We start from the raw sequence: 27112 nt of genomic DNA on the forward strand, positions 1-27112 counted from the left end.
ATATACGAACAAGAGGAGATGTGGAAACAGCAAGATAAGACTGGATAGAATTATGAACTTTGTTTGGACTGATTTGGACATTAATGCAGTAGCAAGAAGATGATCAGAATCCCCCTTCGGATGTTGACATATGAATCCCCTCAACAAAATTTAAAATTTGGCTTTGTAATTCAGAATTTATGTGATGTGATTTGATTTGATTTGATTGGTCGGTTAATAAAAATTATTTTAAAAAAAACAGATTGAAACAGACCCTTTCAGCATTGCCAGCCTGGGGCCCTCTGTTTGCTTCAGACTACAACTCCCATCATTCCTGGCCAGGACATCTGCAGGCATGGCTAGGAAGGCCTTCTGCCTGGAGACCCTGCAGAGCAGCTGCCAGTCAGTGGAGGCAATATTGACCTCGATGGACCAATGGGCTGGCCTGGCAGAAGGCACCATCTGTGGTGCGGCAGACAAGTTATGGGGCTCCTTCCCTAGATAGGAATGCCTGGTGTGATCTTGGCTATTGTTATTAATCAATATTACTCCACATTGTGAAGTCTTCCTATATTCCTGATAAAGTGTGGTCCCTTGCAATGGCTGAAAAGCCTGGAGGAAGAGATAAAATTCCTGGAGGATAGGACTTTGGGTGGTTATATGCTCTGCCTCAGAGGTTGGAAGCAGTTATGCTCCTGAATAGCGGTTGCTGGAGACTCTAGAAGGGGAGGCGATCTTGTTCCCAGGTCCTGCTTATGGGTTTCCCACATGCATAATGCTTAAAAAAAAAATTCACCATCACCTGCAGATAAAAGGAGAGAGATCAAAACGGAGAAATCCCACGGAGGGGAAGTTGTTTCCTTGGAGAAATATCCCTAATAAACTTTTCTTTGTTAGCTGAGATTCCAGATGAAAAGCATGAGTCCAAAGGACACCAGGAAGCAAATGAACACAGCCACCACCCCGGTCCAGGTCCCTATAGTGAAAGCCCAGTGCACTTTGCAGCAGAAAGCCCTTCTCCTCAAATCATTCATCTTTCTTATTTAGTAGACCTATATTATGATTTACTAGTGCAATTCCCTATTACCCCCCACTTGCTACTATAATGCTATATATAAATATTATAATTTTACTTACAGTTTTTAAAAAATGTCAACCAGAAGTTACAAAAGTGGAGACCAAAAGAGGAAGGAGAAGCAGAAAGCTGAAGAAGACCTGAGCAAATGACCAAAATTAGATAGCTTCTTTACAAAGACAGATAAGGGTCCTGATGAACCCAAATACTATACCACAGCGAGTCAGTCATGTGATATTCGTCCCATTCCTGATACAGACCCTGGTACATCTGGTTCTATAGAATCTGCTTCAATGACTGACAAACTGGAACATGTCCAGAGGGGGGCAACCAAAATGGTCAAAGGCCTGGAAACGATGCCTAATGAGGAACGGCTAAGGGAGCTGGGCATGTTTAGCCTAGAGAAGAGGAGGTTAAGGGGTGATATGATAGCCATGTTCAAATATATAAAAGGATGTCACATAGAGGAGGGAGAAAGGTTGTTTTCTGCTGCTCCAGAGAAGCGGACACGGAGCAATGGATCCAAACTACAAGAAAGAAGATTCCACCTAAACATTAGGAAGAACTTCCTGACAGTAAGAGCTGTTCAACAGTGGAATTTGCTGCCAAGGAGTGTGGTGGAGTCTCCTTCTTTGGAGGTCTTGAAGCAGAGGCTTGACAACCATATGTCAGGAGTGCTCTGATGGTGTTTCCTGCTTGGCAGGGGGTTGGATTCGATGGCCCTTGTGGTCTCTTCCAACTCTAGGATTCTATGATTCTATGACTGAACCAAGAAATATTCAGATTGACCAACCAGAGAGTAGTACAAGCGCAGAAGATTCAACATCAAAATGCAAACAGAATGGTGTTGGGCTATAGTGTTTCCCAACCTTGGGCCTCCAGCTGTTTTTGGACTACAATTCCCATCATCCCTTGCCACTGGTCTTGCTAGTCAGGGATGATGGGAGTTGTAGTTCAAAAACAGCTGGAGGCCCAAGGTTGGGAAACACTGCCTATGGGGTGATTTAAGCAAAGACGACATTGTATACTGGTTGGAAAAAGGTCCGTCAGAGTGCCAGCACTCAGATGGTTTATTTGAAAAGTCAGAGGTCTTTTGCAAACCAAGACAGATATTTTTCAAAGAGCTTGTTCTATCCCAAACAACTAATGACAAAAAAATACTGGTTAGAGAATGGTTAGTATATTCACCAGAAACTGGTTTTGTGTGCAAGCTCTTTTCAAATTCTTCCACACCATTATCATCAGATGGATTTTCTGATTGGCGCAACACCTATTTAGTTCCAAGTCATGAAAACTCTGAAGACCATAGAACAGCTTCAGTAGCATATCTTACAAGAAGAACAGGTGGCTCAACAATTGACTGTCAACTAGCAGAACAGATACATAATGAACGGCAGCACTGGAAACATGTTCTTGAATGAGTTGTTGCAGGCATAATAACTCTGGCAGAGCATGGTTTACCTTAAGAGGAGATGAGGAAAGATTTGGTTCTCCCCACAACGGGAATTACATTGGATTACTTGAACTCACTGGAAGGACAGATCCTGAAGCTAAGTCTCCAATACACCTCATGAGAAGAGAAGACTCCCTGGAAAAGACCCTGATGCTGGGAAAGATGGAGGGCACAAGGAGAAGGGGACAACAGAGGACGAGATGGTTGGACAGTGTTTTTGAAGCTACCAACATGAGTGTGACCAAACTGCGTGAGGCAGTGGAAGACAGAAGTGCCTGGCGTGCTCTGGTTTATGGGGTCATGAAGAGTCAGACACGACTAAACGACTAAACAACAACTTGAACTTATTGCAAAATTTGATCCTTTTCTAGCAAACCATATAAAAGAATTTGGAAATGGAGGATCAGGTGTCACATCCTACCTTTCTAAAACAATATGTGATGAATTTATCCAAATGATGGCATTTAAAGTAAGAGGATCAATTTTAGAGGATTTAAAAACTGCGGAGTACTTCAGTTTATCTGTCTTGTCCCATGTTGATCAGCTCACTGTTATTATAAGGTATGTCTCACCAGATGGGCTCCCTATGGAACATTTTCTAACCTTCCTAGAGATGGGTAACCTGTTAGGATTCTTGCTCCATGTTTGCAATCATGGGATTGTTGTCTATCACATGACGGTGTATGTTTTCATTCCACAGTGGGACGTGACGGAGACAGGATGTTTTGTACTACTGTGTTCCATGATGTGGGACTATTGTCCTTTGTTGGCAAACTAAGGCCAATATGAGCGCCCACCCCGGCTCATAAATCCAACCCATATCGCAAAGCCAGAACCCGCCATGACGGGTTGCCGTGACGGCGACAGAATGAAGAGGTTGAGCGGCGGCAGCTCTTCCACTCAAACACCTGGTTTACCTCAGCGGCGTTTGATTGGCAGGTACGTTCCCGCGCCGTGCTGAGGTAAACCAGATGCAGGGTTGATTGATCACCAGGAGTCTTGGCCTCTTCCCAGGGAATCATAGCTCTCGGAAGGGAACAGGGGTGCCGCATAACAACCCTCAGCACTGATAACGGAAAAATACCAGGGGAAACTTTAGCCGATGCAAATTCTCCCTGCAATCCAAAGACTCGCATGGACCTCCAGGAATCCTTGAGCAGCCCAGTGGGCCTGATCTTTATTGAACAATACCGTTGCAACAGGATCCCCTCGATGCTGCCCAAGAGAGAGCTCACCCTGGTGCGTTGGGGGTTACACCCCTTCTGCTTTGGGCAGTCCCTTTGTCAGGGTGCCTCCTCAAAACATCAGACATTTGTCACAAGGTAAGATGGCACAACATCTGGCCTGGGGCGGGGCCTGAAGCCTCACAAGGACTGCATGCTGCTTGCTGCCTGCTGCCCAGGAGGACTCCCCTGAGTGAGTGCTTGAGGGCCCTGCTCTTGCCACTTACCATCTGGCCTGGGGCGGGGCCTGAAGCCTCACTAGGACTGCATGCTGCTTGCTGCCTGCTGCCTAGGAGGACTCCCCTGAGTGAGTGCTTGAGGGCCCTGCTCTTGCCACTTACCATCTGGCCTGGGGCGGGGCCTGAAGCCTCACAAGGACTGTGTGCTGCTTGCTGCCTGCTGCCTAGGAGGACTCCCCTGAGTGAGTGCTTGAGGGCCCTGCTCTTGCCACTTACCATCTGGCCTGGGGCGGGGCCTGAAGCCTCACTAGGACTGTGTGCTGCTTGCTGCCTGCTGCCTAGGAGGACTCCCCTGAGTGAGTGCTTGAGGGCCCTGCTCTTGCCACTTACCATCTGGCCTGGGGCGGGGCCTGAAGCCTCACTAGGACTGCGTGCTGCTTGCTGCCTGCTGCCTAGGAGGACTCCCCTGAGTGAGTGCTTGAGGGCCCTGCTCTTGCCACTTACCATCTGGCCTGGGGCGGGGCCTGAAGCCTCACTAGGACTGCGTGCTGCTTGCTGCCTGCTGCCTAGGAGGACTCCCCTGAGTGAGTGCTTGAGGGCCCTGCTCTTGCCACTTACCATCTGGCCTGGGGCGGGGCCTGAAGCCTCACTAGGACTGCATGCTGCTTGCTGCCTGCTGCCTAGGAGGACTCCCCTGAGTGAGTGCTTGAGGGCCCTGCTCTTGCCACTTACCATCTGGCCTGGGGCGGGGCCTGAAGCCTCACAAGGACTGTGTGCTGCTTGCTGCCTGCTGCCTAGGAGGACTCCCCTGAGTGAGTGCTTGAGGGCCCTGCTCTTGCCACTTACCATCTGGCCTGGGGCGGGGCCTGAAGCCTCACTAGGACTGCGTGCTGCTTGCTGCCTGCTGCCTAGGAGGACTCCCCTGAGTGAGTGCTTGAGGGCCCTGCTCTTGCCACTTACCATCTGGCCTGGGGCGGGGCCTGAAGCCTCACTAGGACTGCATGCTGCTTGCTGCCTGCTGCCTAGGAGGACTCCCCTGAGTGAGTGCTTGAGGGCCCTGCTCTTGCCACTTACCATCTGGCCTGGGGCGGGGCCTGAAGCCTCACTAGGACTGCGTGCTGCTTGCTGCCTGCTGCCTAGGAGGACTCCCCTGAGTGAGTGCTTGAGGGCCCTGCTCTTGCCACTTACCATCTGGCCTGGGGCGGGGCCTGAAGCCTCACTAGGACTGCGTGCTGCTTGCTGCCTGCTGCCTAGGAGGACTCCCCTGAGTGAGTGCTTGAGGGCCCTGCTCTTGCCACTTACCATCTGGCCTGGGGCGGGGCCTGAAGCCTCACTAGGACTGCATGCTGCTTGCTGCCTGCTGCCTAGGAGGACTCCCCTGAGTGAGTGCTTGAGGGCCCTGCTCTTGCCACTTACCATCTGGCCTGGGGCGGGGCCTGAAGCCTCACAAGGACTGTGTGCTGCTTGCTGCCTGCTGCCTAGGAGGACTCCCCTGAGTGAGTGCTTGAGGGCCCTGCTCTTGCCACTTACCATCTGGCCTGGGGCGGGGCCTGAAGCCTCACAAGGACTGTGTGCTGCTTGCTGCCTGCTGCCTAGGAGGACTCCCCTGAGTGAGTGCTTGAGGGCCCTGCTCTTGCCACTTACCATCTGGCCTGGGGCGGGGCCTGAAGCCTCACTAGGACTGCGTGCTGCTTGCTGCCTGCTGCCCAGGAGGACTCCCCTGAGTGAGTGCCTGAGGGCCCTGCTCCTTCCTGCCACTTACCATCTGGCCCAGGGCGGGGCCTGACAGGCCTCACTAGGACAGTGTTACTGCAGGAGGGGCACAGAGTGTTTTTTAAATGTTTTTAAAAAATTTCTTTTGGATTTTTTGTATGTGGGGGGTGGGGGTGGGATGGAAGTTTGGTTGGGTTTGGGGAATTGTTTTTTTGTTTTGATGTTCTTGTAATTTTTACATTTTTTTGTTTGTATTGTTTTATTGGTTTTGTTTGTTTGTATAAGTTGTTATTTTGTTCTTAGGGGGAGGGGTCAGGGCTGCCGGGGAGTGGGCCCCAGCCCACAAAATGGCTGGGGCATGTTCCACAGGGGGGAATGCACTGGGACAACCGATCTCAGTGATCACGGGTAGGAGGAGGAGTTACGCTAAGACCAGACCATGTCATTACAGAGGAGGCAGGTTTAGTCGTTGTCTGAGGACTATTCCTGCCTCCGGGTCTGGTCCTGACCGGATGGATACTAGAATCAGCAAGGGATACCCACATGACCTGAAAGTGTTGCTGTGCAATGCCAGGTCAATGATTCATAAGACCACTGCCATCCATGACTTGATCATGGATGGAGGATTTGATCTGGCATGTGTAACAGAGACTTGGTTGGATGAAGCAAATGGGCCTGTCCTTGCCGCTGCTTGTCCACCAGGTTTCTCTTACGCACAGCAACCCAGGTCATGTGGGCGGGGAGGGGGGGTTGCAGTGATTTTTAGGAAGTCATTAGTCTGCACCAGGCGTCCTATTGGGAAGACCCAGTTTTCTGAGTGCATGTTCTGAAAGTTGGGCAATAGGGGTAGTACAGGATTCCTATTGGTGTACCGACCTCCCCGCTGCACCAAGGATTCCCTGCCCGAGCTGCTTCAGGTCGTGGCGGATATGCTCCTGGAGACACCTAGCTTGGTTGTCCTGGGGGATTTTAACATCCATGCCGACACGACCTTACAAGGGGCCGCTCGGGACTTCGTGGAAAGCATGGCCTCCATGGGGCTGTCCCTGAATAAGTCTGGCCCAACTCATAGCCACGGACATGCCTTAGACTTGGTGTTTACCTCTACGGATGCTGGTGATCTGACATTAACTAAAAGCGAAACAAAAGAAGTGCCATGGTCAGATCACTTCCTGGTGCAACTGGACTTCTCCGCAACCCTTCCCCTCCGCAGGGAGGTGGGACCGATTCGGATGGTCCGCCCCCGCCACTTAATGGATCCAATTGACTTCCAGAGAGTGGTAGGGGATGCTTTATCCCAAGTTGATGGCCTTTCAGCTGATTCCCTGGTGGCCCGCTGGAATGCGGAGTTAACCAGGGCTATTGACTGTCTGGCTCCGAAGCGCCCTCTCCGATTGCATGGAGCCCGGACAGCCCCGTGGTTTTCCCCAGAGCTGAGGGTGATGAAACAATCGTTGAGACGGCTAGAGCGCCGGTGGCGGAAAACTCATTCTGAATCAGACCGGACACGGGTTAGAGCTCAACGTCGAGCCTACCAAGTGGCAATGGCGAAGAGGGCCTTCTTCACCGCCTCCATTGCATCTGCAGAAAACAGCAGCAGGAGACTTTTTCAGGTGGTTCGCAATCTATCAGAACCACCTGTACCACCGGGGCCTGGTAGGGACCCCAAGATCTCCTGCAATGCTTTTGCAAAGTTTTTTTGCAGATAAAATCGCTCAGATTCAGAAGGAGGTAGACTCCACCGTGGGAGCAGGGCCAGGGCGGGAGAGTGCTAGAGTTCTGTCTGGTCCTGTTACATGGGATCAATTCCAATCTGTTACCTCCGAGGATGTGGACAGGCTGCTTGGACGAGTGAAACCGACCACCTGTCTCTTTGATCCTTGCCCATCCTGGCTGATAAAAGCGAGCCGGGAAGGGCTGGGCGATGGGATCTGCGGGGTGGTGAATGCTTCCCTCTGTGAGGGAGCCTTCCCAGACCCGCTGAAAGAGGCGGTTATTAAACCGCTTCTTAAAAAAACATCTTTAGACCCGGCCAATTTGGCCAACTATCGCCGAGTCTCAAATCTGCCATTCTTGGGCAAGGTGATTGAGCGGGTGGTTGCTGAACAACTCCAAGCACGCCTGGAGGAAACGGACCATTTGGATCCCTTCCAATCGGGATTCAGGCCTCATCATGGGACTGAAACTGCCTTGGTCGCGCTGGTTGATGATCTCCGGCGGGCTAGGGACAAAGGTGAGAGCTGTTTCCTAGTTCTGCTGGATCTCTCAGCGGCGTTTGATACCATCGACCATAACATCCTTCTGGACCGTCTAGAGGGGCTGGGAGCTGGGGGCACTGTTATACAGTGGTTCCGCTCCTTCCTCCTGGGCCGTGTTCAGAAAGTGGTGGTGGGGGATGAGTGTTCAGACCCCTGGGCTCTCACTTGTGGGGTGCCTCAGGGTTCTGTCCTCTCCCCCATGCTTTTTAATATCTATATGAAGCCGCTGGGAGAGATCATCAGGGGGTTTGGACTGGGTGTTCATCAGTATGCAGATGACACCCAGCTCTACCTCTCCTTTAAATCAGAACCAGTGAAGGCGGTGAAGGTCCTGTGTGAGTGCCTGGAGGCGGTTGGAGGTTGGATGGCGGCTAACAGATTGAGGTTGAATCCTGACAAGACAGAAGTACTGTTTTGGGGGGACAGGAGGCGGGCAGGTGTGGAGGATTCCCTGGTCCTGAATGGGGTAACTGTGCCCCTGAAGGAACAGGTGCGCAGCCTGGGAGTCATTTTGGACTCACAGCTGTCCATGGAGGCGCAGATTAACTCTGTGTCCAGGGCAGCTGTCTACCAGCTCCACCTGGTACGCAGGCTAAGACCCTACCTCCCCGCAGACTGTCTCGCCAGAGTGGTGCATGCTCTAGTTATCTCACGCTTGGACTACTGCAATGCGCTCTACGTGGGGCTACCTTTGAAGGTGACCCGGAAACTGCAATTAATCCAGAATGCGGCAGCTAGACTGGTGACTGGGAGTGGCCGCCGGGACCACATAACACCGGTTCTGAGAGATCTGCATTGGCTCCCAGTACGTTTCCGAGCACGATTCAAAGTGTTGGTGCTGACCTTTAAAGCCCTAAACGGCCTCGGCCCTGTATCCCTGAAGGAGCGTCTCCACCCCCATCGTTCTGCCCGGACACTGAGATCCAGCGCCGAGGGCCTTCTGGCGGTTCCCTCATTGCGAGAAGTGAGGCTACAGGGAACCAGACAGAGGGCCTTCTCGGTAGTGGTGCCCGCCCTGTGGAACGCCCTCCCATCAGATGTCAAAGAGATAAAGAATTACCTGACGTTCAGAAGACATCTTAAGGCAGCCCTGTTCAGGGATGTTTTTAATATGTAATGCTGTATTGTTTTTAATACTGATTGGGAGCCGCCCAGAGTGGCTGGGGAAACTCAGCCAGATGGGCGGGGTATAAATAATAAATTATTATTATTATTATTATAACAGGTGACTGCATTTCTTTAAAATTCCAGTTTGTATCTGGACTGGATTTGAATTGACTCTACCTATGTCATGTTGTTTCCAAATATATGTAATTGGCTTTTAATTGCATCCATATATGCAATTTTAAAGCTGTTTTTATATACACAATCATTTTGTATATGTTTTTGTGGCACATTTAATCAGAATCGCCTTGTGGGAAGAGATCCATTAAAAAAAAAATAATCAACTGGCCCTCAGTCCAATTTCATGCGGCCCTCAGCTTCGTTTCATGTTGGTGAGAAGGAGGGGGAGGTGGGGTAAAGACGTTGGTGGAAGAAGATTGGAAGAAATTTAAAATCTATCTACAGAAACACTGTAAAATTTTTGAATGTTAATGACGTTGAAATGAAATGAAGCGGTTCTAGTAATAAGGTAAAATAAGAATATGCAAGAATGGATTGATATTAGACAAAAATTTGAAGCTATAATATGTGAGGATAAATAATTAAGGGTAAATTAAGAGGGTATGAATTTGCTGAACCAATTTTTAAATGGAATACAAAAAAGGGAGGTGTGAGGAAGTCAGGAAAATAAGTAAATGAACGGTAAGAAATTAAAAAGAGGGATTTTTTATTTTTCTTTCTATGTTAAATTTTGGTTTTTGTATTTTGTGTTTTTTGTTTATCGTCTTGTAACTTTTTTCTTGTTAAAAATTTAATAAAATATCATTAAAAAAAGAGAGAGATGGGGTAAAGACAAAGGAGAAAGGGGGCTTATCCACCAGCACCCTACCCACCCCTTTGACATCAACGCACCCACTTTCGATTCTGGACCCACCCACCTCAAGAACACGCCTCCCCCACCCTAAAAGGATGTCCACCACCTAGCTCCCCTCAGATGTGTAAAACCTTGGACCATCAATAGAGGAGCAGCATAAAGCAGGTGTAAGGAACCTTTGGTCCTCCAGATGCTGAACTACAGTTCCCATTGGCCGCAGCCAGCATGGCCAAGGGCTGATGGGAGATGTAGTTCAGCAACTGCTGGAGGGCCAAATGTTTGTCCTCCCACCATCTGTGTCAATGATCCTTAGATCAAATCTATGCTGCCAGGTGCCATAAGAAAGCGGCAGAGATAGTGCAGGATAGTGTGCACCCCGGAAATGATCTCTTTCAGCTTCTGCCTTCTGGAAGAAGGTATAGGGTTATAAAGGCCAGGACTAGCCGTCTGAGAAACAGTTTCTACCCAAATGCAATTCTGGTTCTAAACGCAGCATAAGGGGTCTCTGTAGTATAGTGTATTTTTAAATGGGGTTTCAGAGTTTTTAGGGGTTTTTGAATATTTTATGTAGTTTTTATATAGTTTTATGTAGTTTTTCAATTTCATTGTTCTGCATAGGACAATAACAATAAAGATATCATATCGTATTGTATCGTATCCTTCTAGACTCCAGACCTAATTTTGGTGAATGCTTTTTGCCCTGGCATTTGGCGCCTGTATATTTTAAAGACCCGTCTTATTTCCTAACTTGTTTTGAATTATTTTTGATATTGCATTTTAATGGTTGTAACCCTCCCTGGGGCCGTGGTGCGAAGGGCAGGTAATAAATTGTTAATAATTAATTAATTATAATAATTAAATAATAACAATTTCAAAAGCCCCATCAGAAGCTAGTTCCCTACACATCCTCATGACTGTCAAAGAAAGGGAGAGAGAAAAGGGGGTGGCAGCAGGAGGGGGGAAATGGCCCCTCGTTTTTGGCCTCGCCCAACACCAGGCCCTTTTGGGGGGGCCTGGACACGAAAAAGGTTGCCACCAGCCCCTGAAGCACACCACCGAGACAGAAAGCATGAGACAGGAAGTTTGGAGCTTATTTATTTGGAAGGAAGGGTTTACTGGACGCCCCTCTTGGGCTCAGTTTGCCTACAGGTCACCTCCTTGGTGGTTTTTCACATTTGCACTACGGGTCAAATGTTAACACGCTGAATATCCACATAAACACCCTTTTCCTCGTAACCACCTTCCAAGCAATATTCCGTTCCTTACTCCAGTGTTTCCCAACCTTGGGTCTCCAGCTGTTTTTGGACTACAACTCCCATCATCCCTTGCTAGCAAGACCAATGGTCAGGGATGATGGGAATTGTAGTCCAACAGTAGCTGGAGACCCAAGGTTGGGAAACACTGCCTTACTCCGTAGCTCTTCAAAGATCTTCAAACATCTCCTCGCACAAACCCTCTTTCAGCCTTGCTCAAAAGTTAGAGCACAACGCTAAGAAGCCACACTATGGGTAAGGAAATCCCGAGGTTCAAACCACATGCTTAGATGTTGCTGAACTACAACTCCCATCACCCCAATGCTTGCTGGGGCTGATGGGAGTTGTAGAGAGCCAGTGTGGTGTAGTGGTTAAGAGCGGTAGTCTCGTAATCTGGGAAACCGGGTTCGCGTCTCCTCTCCTCCACATGCAGCTGCTGGGTGACCTTGGGCCAGTCACACTTCTCTGAAGTCTCTCAGCCCCACTCACCTCACAGAGTGCTTGTTGTGGGGGAGGAAGGGAAAGGAGAATGTTAGCCGCTTTGAGACTCCTGAAGGGGAGTGAAAGGCAGAATATCAAATCCAAACTTTTCTTCTTCTTCTTCTTCTAGTTCAGAAAGATCTAAATGCGCGCCCACCTGTGGTACTCTTAAGCTGCCCCTGCCTCAGTCAATCTATCTCGTCTTTCCGCTATTGGTTTCGTGCTGACCTACCTTACAGGGTTGTTGTTAAGATAGTCTGGTTCACGTGTCATGCCAAGCAAACCATGACGTAGCTCTGCGTTTCCCCAACTTGGGTCTCCAGCTGTTTCGGGACTGCAATTCCCATCATCCCTAGCTAGCAGGACCAGCGGTCGGGGATGATGGCAATTGTAGTCCCAAAACAGCTGACTCAAGTTGGGGAAACACTGGATTAGCTTGAATGTGTGGAGAGGAGATTGCGGCCACTTTCCTTATCCTGTTTGCTTGGCTGCTGTTCTAGACTGAACTTAGGTTTTCAAGCAGAGGTTGGATGGCTGTCTGCCATGGATGTTTCAGTTGAGATTCCTGTATTGCAGGGGCTGGACTAGAGGATCCTTAGGGTCCCTTCCAGCTATATGATTCGATTATTGTAAGCCGTAGCTTAGCTTAGCACTCCATCCTAACCTGGGCTTGTGGATCTAGCTTGTCCAAACTACAAGCCGTAAACCACAGGCCAAATCATGGTTCGTCTGAACCATGGCTAGTTCAACCATGACCCCTGGTTTGGGGGACACGCCAAGCTTAGCTTAGCACAGCTGCAAATTACTGGGCGAGGAGCGAAGCGTCCCTGGGAGCTTGTGTGGCTTGGCTTCGTGCGATGTGCAAACTAGGGTGCTGTACGAGAAGCGCTTTCGACATTTCGAAGTCTTAAATCGGTGGGTCAGCAGCCACACGCACCCCATACATTTAAAGTGCTACGATAGCACTTCAAGCAATCCTGGCTTCAAGCAATTCGGGGAGCTGTGGTTTTTTTAAGGATACTGATGAGTTGTTAGTAGACCCTTGGTCCCCCTCAGAGAGTTACAATTCCCTGTGGTTTAACTATTTCTGGGTTAGCGGAGTCTGTAACCTGAAGCGTCTGTAACCTGAGGCGTATGTAACCTGAGGTACCACTGTAGTAACTTGAAGTCTGCTATAAATAATAAACACAGCTACAAGTAACAAGTTACTGGTTCCTGCTTCATCCATCCTGCCTGCAGCTGATTGCTTTCGAGAACTCTGCGTATGCTCTGCTAAGGTCCTGCAACAGGTCAAAGTTGCAAAACACCAACATAGCCGCCTTTGACTGGGCTTAACCATCCAGGGGTCCTTTACCTTTTTTTTCCAAAGAAAAAGAGCTCACCCCTTTGCGGGGATTCGAACCTTTTTACCTAGCACTGATTCCTCTTTACACAAACTCTCCCCTCTCTTTCTTCCCCTTCCCCTTCCGGCCCTAACTTTTTCTCGCCACGTGGATTTTCAGGTGCGTGATGAGCGTCGAGCGGAGGCGGAAGCGCTTCCCGCACTCGGAGCACTCGTACGGCTTCTCCCCCGTGTGGATCCTCAGGTGCCCGGCCAGGAGGGTGCTGACACCGAAAGTCTTCCCGCACTCCAGGCACTGGTAGGGCTTTTCCCCCGTGTGGACCGCCTGGTGCCGGATGAGCTGCTGGCTGACGGCGAAGCCCTTCCCGCACTCCAGGCACTTGTAGGGTTTTTCCCCGGTGTGGACCCGGCGGTGCGTGATGACCTGTGAGCTGTTGCAGAAGCGCTTCCCGCAGTCCGGGCACTGGTAGGGCTTCTCTCCGGTGTGGGCCCTCTCGTGCCGGATGAGGTCTGAGCTGATGCTGAAGCCCTTGCCGCAGTACGAGCACTTGAAGGGCTTGAGGCCCGTGTGGATCTTCTGATGGTTCTTGAGGTGCGAGCGCTGGCGGAAGCTCTGCCCGCACTCGGCGCACTGGTAGGGCTTCTCGCCCGAGTGGGTCCTCTCGTGCTCGATGAGCTGCGTGGTCACCGGGAAGCTCTTCCCGCAGGCCTGGCACCGGTAGGGCTTCTCGCCCGTGTGGGTCCTCTGGTGAACCACCAGGGTGGACTTGGAGCGGAAGCTGCGCCCGCAGTGTGGGCATTTGTAGGGTTTCTCGCCCGTGTGCACCCTCTCATGGGCCAGTAGGCCCGTCCGGCGGCTGAAGCTCTTCCCGCAAACGCCGCAGGTCGTCTCCCGCTTGCCTCGGGGAGTTTTCGGCTGGTTCGCGGGTTCGCTGAGGTGAACAGAGGCTTCTCCGCAAGCGACGCTCTCCTCTGGGACCTTTCCCAACTTCCTCTTGGGTCCAGGCTGCGTCAAAGGAGCATCTTCTTCTTCTTCCTCTGTTGTCGGTAGGAAACACCTTCCTTCCCCCTTGTCTGGCAGCTCCACTGGCTCTGCAATTTTCCCCTGTGAATCCTCCATTTCTCCCATCTGTCTGTCATCTGGGAGTGAAATAATAATAATAATAATAATAATAATAATAATAATAATAATATATTATTTATACCCCACTCATCTGGCTGGGTTTCCCCATCCACTCTGGGCAGCTCCCAACAGAATATTAAAAACCCTATAAAACATCAAACATTAAAAACTTCCCTAAACAGGGTGGCCTTCAGAGAACTAAGAGAGGTCCATTTGGCAAACTGTTTCCTGCTAGTAGCCTCGTACGCAGGGTTGCTCAGGGATTCTTACAAACAAACACATAAAATCTGGTCCATTTTTAAACCACAGGTTAAAAACAGTGCAGTTATGAAACGTTTGTGGTTAAATCAAAACGGCACCCGGTGGTCTGCAAACATAGATGGAAACCTCCTCCTTGATCTCAGGAACAACTGCAGGAAATTTGGTTGAAAATGTCACGCAATGCTAAATGATACTAAATTATAAAAATAATATTAATATATAATAAAACCGCAAGTACTTGGAAATCGTGATTAGTAATTTTTATGCCATTTTACACACATTTTGCGTAGCGAGCAAAACTGAATTACATTAATCCCGCCAAAATATCTTTTGAAGCCCCAAGTCATGTTACAACTTTTTAGCACCCCTGATTTTGGGGGGGTTTGAAAGCTGGAAAATTCAGCGTGCCCTGACAGCACACCTACCCATGCAGCTACCAGCCCTGTTGCCCTCCTGCTTCACCTCTGCACCCGGCTGCTTCTCTCCTGTCTCTGAAGGGGCCTGACCATCTTCAAGGGGATTCACGGACATCTCCTGCTGGTAAATCCCCTGGGGGAAAAAAGAAGCGAGGATTTCCATCACAGGGCCAATGAGGACCTGGTGTTCAGAAGCACTGCTGCCTCCTCTATAAATACATCTTTTAAAAACGGATTTTATGGCCCCTCCAGACTGGTGTCTTTGCATTTAAAGCACAGGACTCCCCCCCCCCACATACCCAGAATTCACCACCCCCTCACAGGGCTACAGTCCCCAGCACTCTTGACAAACTACAGCTCCCAGGATTCTTCAAGAGAAGTCCTGTACAGTGGTACCTCGGGTTACAGACGTTTCAGGTTACATACGCTTCAGGTTACAGACTTCGCTAACCCAGAAATAGTACCTCGGGTTAAGAACTTTGCTTCAGAATGAGAACAGAAATCATGCGGTGGCAGTGGGAGGCGCCATTAGCTAAAGTGGTGCTTCAGGTTAAGAACAGTTTCAGGTTAAGAACGGACCTCTGGAAGGAAAAGGATCTAGGAGTCTTGGTTGACCACAAACTTGACATGAGCCAACAGTGTGACGCGGCAGCTAAAAAAGCCAATGCAATTCTGGGCTGCATCAATAGGAGTATAGCCATCTAGATCAAGGGAAGTGCCACTGTATTCTGCTCTGGTCAGACCTCACCTGGAGTACTGTGTCCAGTTCTGGGCACCACAGTTCAAGAAGGACACGGACAAACTGGAACGTGTCCAGAGGAGGGCAACCAAAATGGTCAAAGGCCTGGAAACGATGCCTTATGAAGAACGGCTAAGGGAGCTGGGCATGTTTAGCCTGGAGAAGAGGAGGTTAAGGGGTGATATGATAGCCATGTTCAAATATATAAAAGGATGTCACATAGAGGAGGGAGAAAGGTTGTTTTCTGCTGCTCCAGAGAAGCGGACACGGAGCAATGGTTCCAAACTACAAGAAAAAAGATTCCACCTAAACATTAGGAAGAACTTCCTGACAGTAAGAGCTGTTTGACAGTGGAATTTGCTGCCAAGGAGTGTGGTGGAGTCTCCTTCTTTGGAGGTCTTTAAGCAGAGGCTTGACAACCATATGTCAGGAGTGCTCTGATGGTGTTTCCTGCTTGGCAGGGGGTTGGACTCGATGGCCCTTGTGGTCTCTTCCAACTCTATGATTCTATGATTCTATGATTCTATGAATTAAGTACTTAACCTGAGGTACCACAGTACTTGAAACAGGAGTTGGATTGAATGAGCTTGAAAGGAATAATATAACAACAACAACAACAACAACAACAACAACAACAACAACAACAATTTATTTACAACAATAATAATTTATTTATACCCTGCCCATCTAGTTGAGTTTCCCCAGCCACTCTGGGCGACTCCCAATCGAGTGTTAAAAACAATGCAGCATTAAATATTAAAAACTTCCGTGAACAGGGCTGCCCTCAGATGTCTTTTAAAAATTGGATAGCTGCTTATTTCCTTGACATCTGATGGGAGGGTGTTCCACAGGATGGGCGCCGCAGAGGAGTGGAGTTTGGATTTGATATCCCGCTCTATCACTACCCGAAGGAGTCTCAAAGCGGCTAACAATTTCCTTTCCCTTCCTCCCCCACAACAAGCACTCTGTGAGGTGCGTGGGGCTGAGAGACTTCAGAGAAGTGTGACTGGCCCAAGGTCACCCAGCAGCTGCATGTGGAGGAGCGGAGACGCGAACCCGGTTCCCCAGATTACGAGTCCACCGCTCTTAACCACTACACCACACTGGCTCTCACAAAGAAGGCCCTCTGCCTGGTCCCCTGTAACCTCACTTCTCGCAGCAAGGGAACTGCCAGAAGGCCCTCGGTGCTGGATCTCAGTGTCCAGGCTGAATGATGGGGGTGGAAATGCTCCTTCAGGTATACTGGACCAAGGCTGTTTAGGGCTTTAAGGGTCAGCACCAACACTTTGAGTTGTGCTCAGAAACGTACTGGGAGCCAAAGCAGATCTCTCAGAACAGGTGTTATATGGTCCCAGCGGCCACATTTGTGGTGTATTTATACTGGACTGCCCACACATCATTCCCAATTTACTAGCTGTTCTGCTGCCCCAATGTCACTGTGCTATTGCTGACCAGAAGGGACGCTCCTGCGCTACAACACAACAAAAGTGGCACACCCACACCCCAACATTTGCAGTTTCAAAAAGTTACAGGCCACGCGTGGATTGGAAAGGACACAGCATGTTCACCTGCAAAACATTTCCAGGTGCAAACAGTAATCTCGCTTTCAGGCTGAGGGAGCCAGCGTTTGTCCACAGACAGCTTTCTGGGTCATGTGGCCAGCATGACTAAACCGCTTCTGGCGCAACGGAACACCGTGACAGAAACCAGAGCGCACGGAAATGCTGTTTACCTTCCCGCTGGAGTGGTACCTATTTATCTACTTGCACTGCTTTCGAACTGCTAGGTTGGCAGGAGCTGGGACAGAGCAACGGGAGCTCACCCCGTTGCGGGGATTTGAATCGCTAGGTTGGCAGGAGCTGGAGCAGAGCCTGTGCTTTTTTCTGGGGGGATGCAGAAAATACCCCTAAACATTTTGTGAATGTAAGTTTAGCCTCACTGAGGGGCAGTATTTCAACATGAGCAGGAAAATGAGAGTACCCATAAACATTTTTTAGAAAAAAGCATTGCACAGAGCAATGGGAGCTAACCCCGTCGCAGGGATTTGAACCACCGACCTTCTGATCGGCAAGCCCAAGAGGCTCAGTAGTTTAGACCACAGTGCCACTCGTAAGGCGGATTGTGTTTTACTGCCTTAATACCTTCCAGAGCACAAATAATCATGAATGCATAAGAAAAATAACTTCCTGCAGGCACAGCCTGCTAATGAGTTACTTCTCCATGCAATTCTATGGGAAGTGATGGATCAGTGGAATAAAATACATCTGGGAGCAGCCAACTCTCCTTTGCTCTCTTTCTCCATTTTCTAAAGTCTCGTCCAGGACAGATCTGACCTCACCTGCTCCCCGCAACTCCCAGCTTCCCGTTGTCCTTGCAGGAAGCCCTCGGCCAGGGCCACCGCCCGGGCGCAGCTCTCGGGCCCTCCTCTCTTCACCCAGGTCTGGATCTCCGGCGGCAGGATGGCCAGGAACTGCTCCAGGATCAGCAGCTCCAGGATCTGCTCCTTGGAGTGCCTCTCCGGCTTCAGCCACCGATGGCACAGGTACCAGAGCTGGCTGCACACTTCCCGTGGTCCCTCAACCTCCTGGTAGCGGAACTGGCGGAAGTTCAGCCGCTGTGCCTCCATGGCGACGGCACCCTTTTCCGAGGGATCCCCCCGTGGGTCTGAGTAGCCCACCTCAGAGTCCAAGCAGCTGGAGGCTGGTTTGGCTCCCCCACCGTGGCCTGGGAGGAGTTGTGTGGCCTGTTCTCGGATCGGATCGGCCAGCCCATCCAAGGAAGGCAGGCAAGTCTTTGTGACATCCCAAGGGGTTGGAAGCAGGAGTGGTGGGTTGCCCCATTTGGGTCTTCTGACCGCCTGCTCCCCACTGCAGCTCAGGAGGTCCTCTTTCCCCCCACGAAGGTCAGTGTGGTGGAGTTTGTGAGGCCCTTCCAACCTTGCTGCCGAATCCTGACCCTCTGGGTCCACAGGGGGCAGAGCCACATCCTCCGGTGCAGACTGGAAACGGAGGCCCAGGGTTGCCGACGCTTCCTGTTCCGTAGCCATTTTTGTGTTCGCCCCAGCCAAAACCCACCAAGGGAAGATTCAGGCCTCTCTCAGTCCGCTATCAAAGTCCAAGCCTCCAGTCCTGCTGCAATTCCTCAGCAGAGTATGTCAACGAAACTGCTTCATCCTGGGGAATGCCAGGCAAGCTCCCCATTCAGACGAAGCAGAGGGCATCTTCGGGAGCTGGTGGTTTTCCAGATGACTGACAGCAGGGCACTTTTCTCTAACAACAACAACAACAACAACAATAATAATAATAAAGTAATAATAATAAAATTTTATTTATACCACGCCCTTCCCGGTTCAGAAAACAAATTTAAAACACTTAATTGATGCTACAAAAAAACAGAATAAAATATGGTATAAAATGTGAAAAACAATAAAATCAAAAATCAATTTAGGGGGGAAATCCATCCAATAAACATTAGATGATCACCAGGGCTAGCTGGCTAAATTAGTCCTATTTGGGCCAGCAAGGAGACCAGGGTTGAATTAGCTGTGGGATCTCAGAGCGGGTAATCTTCATAAAAAGGGGAGGGGGAGGGAAGGAACGGGAATGAAAGATCAGGCTAAGTTCAAATTGAAAGCCAGGTGGAATAGCTCTTTCTTACAGGCCCTGCTGAAGGAAGTTAAATCTTGCAGGGCCCTGGTCTTGTGGGACAGAGCATTCCACCAGGTCGGAGCCATCACTGAGAAGGCCCTGGCCCTGGTGGAGGATAATCTGACTTCCTTAGGGCCCAGGACCTCTAAACTATGATTATTCATGGACCTTTAGGTCCTCTGTGGGGCAGACCAGGAGAGGAGGAAGACAAGAACGTGGAAGGGGAGAGACAGGTAAGGCTGTATCAGCAGAAGTATCGTGTCCAGATCAAGGGAAGTACCGTATTTTTCGCTCTATAGGACGCACTTTCCCCCCTCCAAAAATGAAGGGGAAATGTGTGTGCGTCCTATGGAGCGAATGCAGGCTTCAGAAAGCTATCCGCAAGCCTGCGGAGCCCGGATAGCTGCCTGCAGCCCGAAGCCCGGGGAGCGCAGCGCCAGCCCCACAAACTCCTGCTCTTGAACGCACCTTGAACACACCTTGTTTTTGAGGGGGAGAACAAGAAAAAAAATATTTTTTTCCTGTTCTCCCCCTCCTAAGGTCCGGTGCGTCCTATGGTCCGGTGTGTCCTATAGAGCGAAAAATATGGTGATAGTACCTTAGTCAGACCACACTCGGAATACTGTGTCCAATTCTGAGCACCACAGTTTAAGAATGATATTGAGAAGCTGGAATGTGTGCAGAGGAGGGCAACCAAGATGATTAAGGGTCTGGAAACTAAGCCTTATGAGGAGCGCTTGAAGGAGCTGGGTAGGTTTAGCCTGGAAAAGAGGAGACTGAGAAGAGATATGAGAGCCATCTTCAAATATCTTAAGAGCTGTCACATGGAAGAGAGAGCATGCTTGTCTTCTGCTCTGGAAGGTAGGACTCGAATCCATGGCTACAAGCTCCAAGAAAAGAGATTCTGACTAAACATAGGAAGAGTTTTCCGACAGCAAGAGCTGTTTGGACAGTGGAATGGTCTCCCTCAGGAGATTGTGGACTCTCCTTCCTTGGAGGTTTTTAAGCAGAGGTTGGATGGCCATCTGTCATGGATGCTTTGGCTGAGATTCCTGCATTGCAGGGGGTTGGACTAGATGACCCTTGGAGTCCCTTCCAACTCAAGATTCTATGATTCTAAGGCTGGAAATGAAATATTTTGGTGCATCTCTGAAACTGAGTGTCAAAGAGATGGCAAAACTTACAGGAAGAATTAGAAACCAGGAAGAGGAGGTCTTTAGTAAAGAGGTCTTTAATAAAGTTTATACGTAATTTTTTTGAAAAGCTATTGTCAACAACTACATACATCGGCAGGATTGACAGAAAACTTGCAGTAAAAATTTTAACTATGGATTGGCAATGGATTTATTAAAAATAAGAGTTATGATAGAGATGCAGAGGGGAAAATCATTACATTAAGATCCACAATGCGGGGAGGAAGTCAGAAGGCATTATGTATTTAATTCATTTGCTTATGTAAAATAGAAAATGCAAAAACAAAATTTATACATAAAAAGAAAGTGAGTGCCAAAGTGTGAAGGGGGGGAGGGGAGCATGATGCGCATCATGCAATATTTCTCTCCCTGCAATGAAAGCATTCATCTCCCGACTCCTGAATGTCAAGGGCTGTTAAAAGGAGAAAGCAAGACCCCTTTCCCCCCACCGCTGTGGGTCCCCAGATGTTGTTGGACTACAACTCCCATCATCCCTGAGCTCTGGCCTTGCTAGCTAGGGGTGATGGGAGTTGTAGTTCAGCAACATCTGGGGACCCACAGGTTGAGAAAGGCGGGCTTAGTTGGTAACCCTTTCCCCCCTAAAAAAATAAAGGCACAGGAGCCCTGCCCCCATGATGCATCTTCAGCCTGCCTCAAAGGGACTAGCGCCTTTAACGTTTGCTTTGCTCCTCCCCTGCTTCTCCCCTTTGATACCCTGCACAAAAGGCTCTCACCTCTGCTGCTCCTTGCAGCCAGGCAGAATGTGCAGCTTCCTCTCCATCAGACAGGAAAGGAAAGGAAGGGGCCCTCCCCACCCCCACCCCCCAAAAAACCTGCTTGGTCCTCTCTAGCACCCGGAACTCTATTGATCCCGGCTCTTAAAGGGGCCGTTCACACGAGCTGTCGCTCCGCTCTAGCACAATGGGCGATGGAGGGAGCGGGGCGAGGAGCATCGCTGTCAACTTTCCCCTTTCCTTGCGAGGAATCCTATTCGGGATAAGGGAATTCCCCTTGATGAAAGGGAAACGTTGACAGCTGCGGCAAGGAAGGGGTCAGGACTGGGTGATCTCGGCTTTGCTGGGTGCACAAGCCCCCAGGCAGAGGCAGGATTGATTTTTGCTAGGGATCAAGAAATTCCTGAAAAAGAAAATGTGTAGAATATTTAAATAGAAAAAAATTTAATATTCTTAAATAGAAAAAGAAACTATTTAAGTGCAAAAAATTAAAAAAAAAAAAACAACCAGCATCGGTGGTGATGAAACACAGCCTCTGAGCACGTGCAGAAAGCCGTGCAATCGAGCGAGGCGACAAGGAAGACGGTCACCCGGTGCTGAAAACAGCTGAGATTTACTCAGAGTAGAATACAAAAAAGGGAGGTGCGAGGAGGTCAAGGAAACAAGCAAATGAAAGATAAGTTATGGGAAGGTTCGTTGTGTTTCTTAATTGTTTCTCTTTTTCTGCTGTTTGTTTTTTATAATTCCCCCCCCCTTAGTGTGATGTGTTGTTTAGTTTTTGCTTAACTTGGTGTCCTCTCTTTATTCTTTTTGTAACCTTTAAAATTTTAATAGATATTATCTTCCAAAAAAAGGAGAGAGATTTACTCAGAGTAAACATGGATGGACAGGACTGGGCTACCTGAGGAATATTGTCAATTGCAGCCTTTTCAAGTTCAAAGCCACCCCCCCCCCGAAGTATTTTTGTTTTTAAGGGGCTAAACATAGGATTGCCCTGTGAGAAAGATATCCACGGCAGAAGGTAAGCAACAACAATTATTATAACAACAACAACACTGAATTGATGTAGATGTGAGGTAATATTTTTAGGTATATGTTTTTAAATGTTAATTGTTTATTATTAAAATTTATTAGTCACTTGCTACCAAAATGTATCCAAGCGACTAGCATTTATAAACATATACATAAATACAGTATTATTTTTATTCCTATTTATTATTTATTATTATTGTTTATTATTATTATTATTATTATTATTATTACTGTATTATTACCCGTCCTTGGCCAGCAGGTCCCAGAGTGGGTTATAACAATTTAAAATTCAGAATTTGATCATTTTTATTAATTTTCCAATAAAAAACATCCAATTAACATATGCAATCATAATCCAATTAAAATAAAACACACACACACACACACACACATATATATGTGTATATATATATATATATACACAATTTGGATAAGAATTTGGTCTTTTTTAAAAAATTCAGAATTTAAATGAGCCATACCAAATTCCAGACTTCCAGGAACAGGGTGGGCTCTTGGGGATAGGGCATATGACATTCTTACCGTATGAGCCAAGCCAAAGGGTTGAACAGATCGAGCAGAGCTTCCTAGCAAGGCCAAAAATGAATGGAAAAAGGAATATATGCAGCTGTGTGCAACAGCGAGGAAAGGCCTTTCCTGTTGGGAAGCGACTGCATTAGCAGAAAGGCAAGAAGGCTGTGAGTTGAGCAAGGCTCCTGTTAAAAGGTGAACTGCAATAGGTATCTGCAACCTGCAAGGGAAGCGAATGGGCTGCAAATTATTGCTTGTTGCAATATCTTGCAGTATTCTCAGTTTTTAACCGTTTTGATCCCATTGCCCGGAGGGGCAGGAGAGAGAGGCGGGCAGCCAGGTTGGGTGGGGTGTGTGTGTCTCAATTATTAGTACTATTTTGATGTTAAAAATAGATGCAGGAGCTCCTTGACTCCAGCTGTCAAATTCTCTCTTGAGAGTGCTCTAGAGTCTAGACCACCTGTTTATGGAGCACCCACCCTGCTCAGTTTTGCAGGGAGGTTATTATTAGTAATAACAACATTTGGGCATTAGTTCTGATCTGCTTGCAGGAAGGGTAGTTGGTTCAAAGCAAGTGTTGTGCCATACTTTCCCCCATCACTTACAGCAGAAAAGTCTGGTCTTTTGGAGAAGAGTTTTTGTTGTGCCAGACCTCCCAGTCAGCTTTGTACAGCTGGAAAATAATAATAATAATAATAATAATAATAATAATAATAATAATAATAATAAATTTATTTATACCCCACCCTTCCGAGTTCAGAAAACTGGGCTCAGGGCGGCTAACAACAAATTTAAAACACTTAATTGATGCTACAAAAAACAGCATAAAATAAGGTATAAAATGTGAATAACAATAAAATCAAAAATCAATTTTTTGGGGGGGGGGGGGAATCCATCCAATAAACATTAGATGATCACCAGGGCTAGCTAGTCCTATTTGGGCCAGCGAGGAGACCAGGGGAGAATTAGCTGCGGGATTCCAGAGCGGGTAATCTTCATAAAAAGGGGAGAGGGATGGAAGGAAGGGGAATAAAAGATCAGGCTAAGTTCAGGTTGAAAGCCAGAAGGAATAGCTCTGTCTTAAAGGCCCTGTGGAAGGAAGTTAAATCCTGAAGGGCCCTGGTCTCATGGGACAGAGCATTCCACCAGGTCGGAGCCATCACTGAGAAGGCCCTGGCCCTGGTGGAGGATAATCTGACTACCTTAGGGCCCGGGAATTGGCTGATACGTGATTGAAATCATCCCGCAAATACAGTAAGCCCACAGCTTACGCAGGAATTACGTTCCGGGGATCGCGCCTAAAGCCCAAATCGTGTATAGTCAAAACACCTTGGGTTCAATGGCGGATGGAAGTGACAAAACACGTTTTTACCAGACACCAGTCCCCTTTTAATTTATATATATATATATTTGCCAGTGCGTAAAGCTGAATTGTATGCAAATTGTAGGCTTATTGTAGTGACAGTCTAGAGTGCCCAGATTTAGAAATTCTGCTGCCCCAAGCTTAATAAATAAGGGTTGATGGAGGAGCAATATTTGGAAGGCCAGAAGTTCCCCACAAAGCAAGTGAAGGATGTCAGCTGGACTCATTTAGAAATGATGCGGCAATGTGAGGAAATGAAGGTGATCATATGTTCGGAACAGTAGTAGGAAACCTGATTTTAAGAATTAATAGAATTGTATTAAATTAATTTAAATTGGTTTGATGTGTAATAATTTGGAAAATTAATAAAAATAATTTGGGGAAAAAGAAGTTCCTCACACCTGCCATAATAAATAGGCAATTTTTTGTTAAATAGGCCTTCGATTGTTGAATAAGCAGCTTTTGGAAACTGCATGTACAGAGCCTTTTTTCTTTTATGTGTTCCCCCTCATTCCATTCCGAGGACCTTTTCGGTAGTGGCACCCGCCCTGTGAAAGGCTGTCCCACCAGATGTCAAGGAAATAAACAACTATCTTGACTTTTTGTGTTTTTAATATCCTGTTGGAATCCGCCCAGAGTGGCTGGGGAGGCCCAGCCAGATGGGCGGGGTATAAGTAATAAATTATTCTTATTCTTATTGTTTTCCTTAGGTAGCTTCCATTCAACCACAAGCCCATTCGACGCAGCAGCTTCAGCTTGCTGAGAGAACTCGACAAGCTCTGCATAACCGCCTTGTTGCAAAACATTGCGGATGGATTGGAAACCAAAGACTAGTTTCGCCTGCTATGCGTGCCATGAAGAAAATGGGAACCGGAGGGTGAAAGGGCAGAGATGGCTTTAGAGGAAGTGGGGACTGGCCCAAGACAAAATGGCTGCCAAGCAGGAAACACCCTTGAGCTCCTCTTCCCCGACTCCTGTAGAGCGGAAAACGCTGCCAAGAAGGAAAATGGAGACTGGAGGCTCAAAGGACTTCAACTCCAGGGAGACTTTGGAGGAAACGAGCCTTTCTCGGGTCAACGGGGGTGAATTTCGAAACCGAGGGCAGGTCAAAGAGGAGCCGGACGAGGGGTTGGCGCAGCACTGGGAAGCCCAGTGGCAAGAATTCCTGAAGACGGTGGAGTCGCCTCACTTGCAGTGGGGGAACCCGCAGTTGGAGGAATCGCCCAGCATGGCCATGGGCACCCAAGCACACATGGCTTCCTCGGAGGGCTCATCCAGACGAGAAACTCTGACCCCGCCAAGCCTTGACGGGCAGAAGACCTGTGGCTTCTTGGAAGCCAACGCCATGGCAGATGCTGCACAGGTGAAGGAAGAGAACTTGGACAATATCCCGGACAGCGGGGATGTGTCCCAGCAGCGCTTTAGGCAACTGCGCTGCCGGGAAGGGGACGGGCCGCGCATGGTTTGCGCCCGACTGTCCTTCCTTTGCCGCCAGTGGCTGAAGCCGGAAAGGCACTCGAAGGAGCAGATCCTGGACTTGGTGGTCCTGGAGCAGCTCCTGAACATCCTGCCCCCGGAGATGCAGAGCTGGGTCAGGGATCGCGGCGCAAAGACCTGCGCCCAGGCGGTGGCCCTGGCCGAGGACTTCCTGCTAGGGCAGGAAGAGGATGGAAAGCTAGAGGAACAAGTGAGTATGTTAGTTTCATTTAACGTGGTTACCTCAAAGATCTTCTCACCCCTTATATACTCAGTCATGGACCCTCCAAGTGCATAGCTGTCAACGTTTCCCTTTTTTAAAGGGAAATTCCCTTATTCCGAATAGGATTCCTTGCAAGAAAAGGGAAAAATTGACAGCTATGTGGACCAAGTGTTACTATTTCCCAGGGACAGCCCCGGATTTACAGAAGCCGTCATGGTTTCTGATTTGATCTCAGAATGTCCCACTTTTCTTTAGGATGTCTCTACATTCATTAGAGAGATGCTGGAGTTATGCGATCCCTGAGCCAAGGAGATAAGTAATTTTACAACCTTTAGAAGACATCTGAAGGCAGCCCTGTATAGGGAAGTTTTTTTATGTTGTATGTTTCATTACATTTTTATTTTTTATTTTATATAATTTTTCTTTGATTTTCTGTTTCACAATTTTAAATACTCATTTAAACGTCCTTACAATATCAATGACTTCCCTTTACAGATAGGTAGCCGTGTTGGTCTGCCATAGTCAAAACAAAAAATTCCTTCCAGTAGCACCTTAAAGAGCAACTAAGTTAGTTCTAGGTATGAGCTTTCGTGTGCATGCACACTTCTTAGGATACACTGAAACAGAAGTCACCAGACCCTTCTATATAGTGAGAAGGTGGGGAGGGGTAATTCCTATTACAAAGGAATTTCAGAAATAGACTGGAAAGAGAAGCTGCTGAATTGCAACTTATTACAGTGGTGCCCCGCAAGACGAATGCCTCGCAAGACGGAAAACCCGCTAGACGAAAGGGTTTTCCGTTTCTTGAGGCGCTTCGCTAAACGAATTTCCCTATGGGCTTGCTTCGCAGGACGAAAGCCCATAGGGAAATCTCCGGGGCGGTTTTAAAATGCTGGCAGGCGGCAGCGCTGCCGTCCCCCAGCATTTTAAAAGCCCCCGGGACAGCGGATGAATTCACCCGCTGTCCCGGGGCGATTTTAAAATGCTGGCGGGCGGCAGCGCTGCCGCCCCCCAGCATTTTAAAAGCCCCCGGGACAGCGGATGAATTCACCCGCTGTCCCGGGGGCTTTTAAAATGCTGGGGGGCAGCAGCGCTGCCGCCTGCCAGCATTTTAAAATCGCCCCGGGACAGCGGATGAATTCTCCGCTGTCCCGGGAAGGCAGGCGGGGGGAAGCAAAGACTCCACCCCCCCGCCGGCCTTCAGAAGAGGTCCGGGGACAGACTGTCCCCGGACCTGGTCTGAAGGCGGTTTCCATAGGAACGCATTGATTGATTTTCAATGCATTCCTATGGGATTTCGTGCTTTGCAAGACGAAAAATTCGCTAGACGACAAAAATTGCGGAACGAATTAATTTCGTCTTGCGAGGCACCACTGTACCAAACTTAAAACCATGGAGAGACCTGGTCTGAACAAAGACATTGGATTCTTATCTCATTATACAT

The 27112-nt window shown here is 48.5% G+C and overlaps 2 protein-coding genes across 3 annotated transcripts in view; one reads left to right on the forward strand and one right to left on the reverse strand.

Moving 5' to 3' along the window:
• Positions 1-10936: 10936 nt before the first annotated feature.
• Positions 10937-21366, reverse strand: LOC309336752 (uncharacterized protein). 2 transcript variants are annotated; one of them, XM_081853023.1, is made up of 5 exons: positions 21047-21366; positions 17811-18741; positions 14743-14866; positions 11264-14073; positions 10937-11119 (listed from the first exon to the last, which is right to left on the reverse strand). In XM_081853023.1, the coding sequence occupies exons 2-4, from the start codon at positions 18516-18518 to the stop codon at positions 13064-13066; spliced, it is 1842 nt and encodes a 613-aa protein (XP_081709149.1). In that variant the 5' UTR covers positions 18519-18741; positions 21047-21366; the 3' UTR covers positions 10937-11119; positions 11264-13063. The 2 variants fall into 2 exon arrangements, with proteins under 2 accessions (XP_081709149.1, XP_081709150.1); XM_081853024.1 differs by having other exon boundaries at positions 11261-14073.
• Positions 21367-21549: 183 nt separating this feature from the next.
• Positions 21550-27112, forward strand: part of LOC309335205 (uncharacterized protein) — a 31524-nt gene continuing 25961 nt past the window's right edge. Inside the window, exons 1-3 of the mRNA XM_081850078.1 lie at positions 21550-21668; positions 21918-22067; positions 24680-25656. Of these exons, the coding sequence (XP_081706204.1) occupies positions 24898-25656 (759 nt within the window). The 5' untranslated portion in view covers positions 21550-21668; positions 21918-22067; positions 24680-24897. The remainder of the gene's footprint in view (positions 21669-21917; positions 22068-24679; positions 25657-27112) is intronic.

The sequence above is a fragment of the Podarcis erhardii genome (assembly GCF_964252035.2).
Source record: "Podarcis erhardii genome assembly, chromosome: 2".
Taxonomy (NCBI): domain Eukaryota; kingdom Metazoa; phylum Chordata; class Lepidosauria; order Squamata; family Lacertidae; genus Podarcis; species Podarcis erhardii.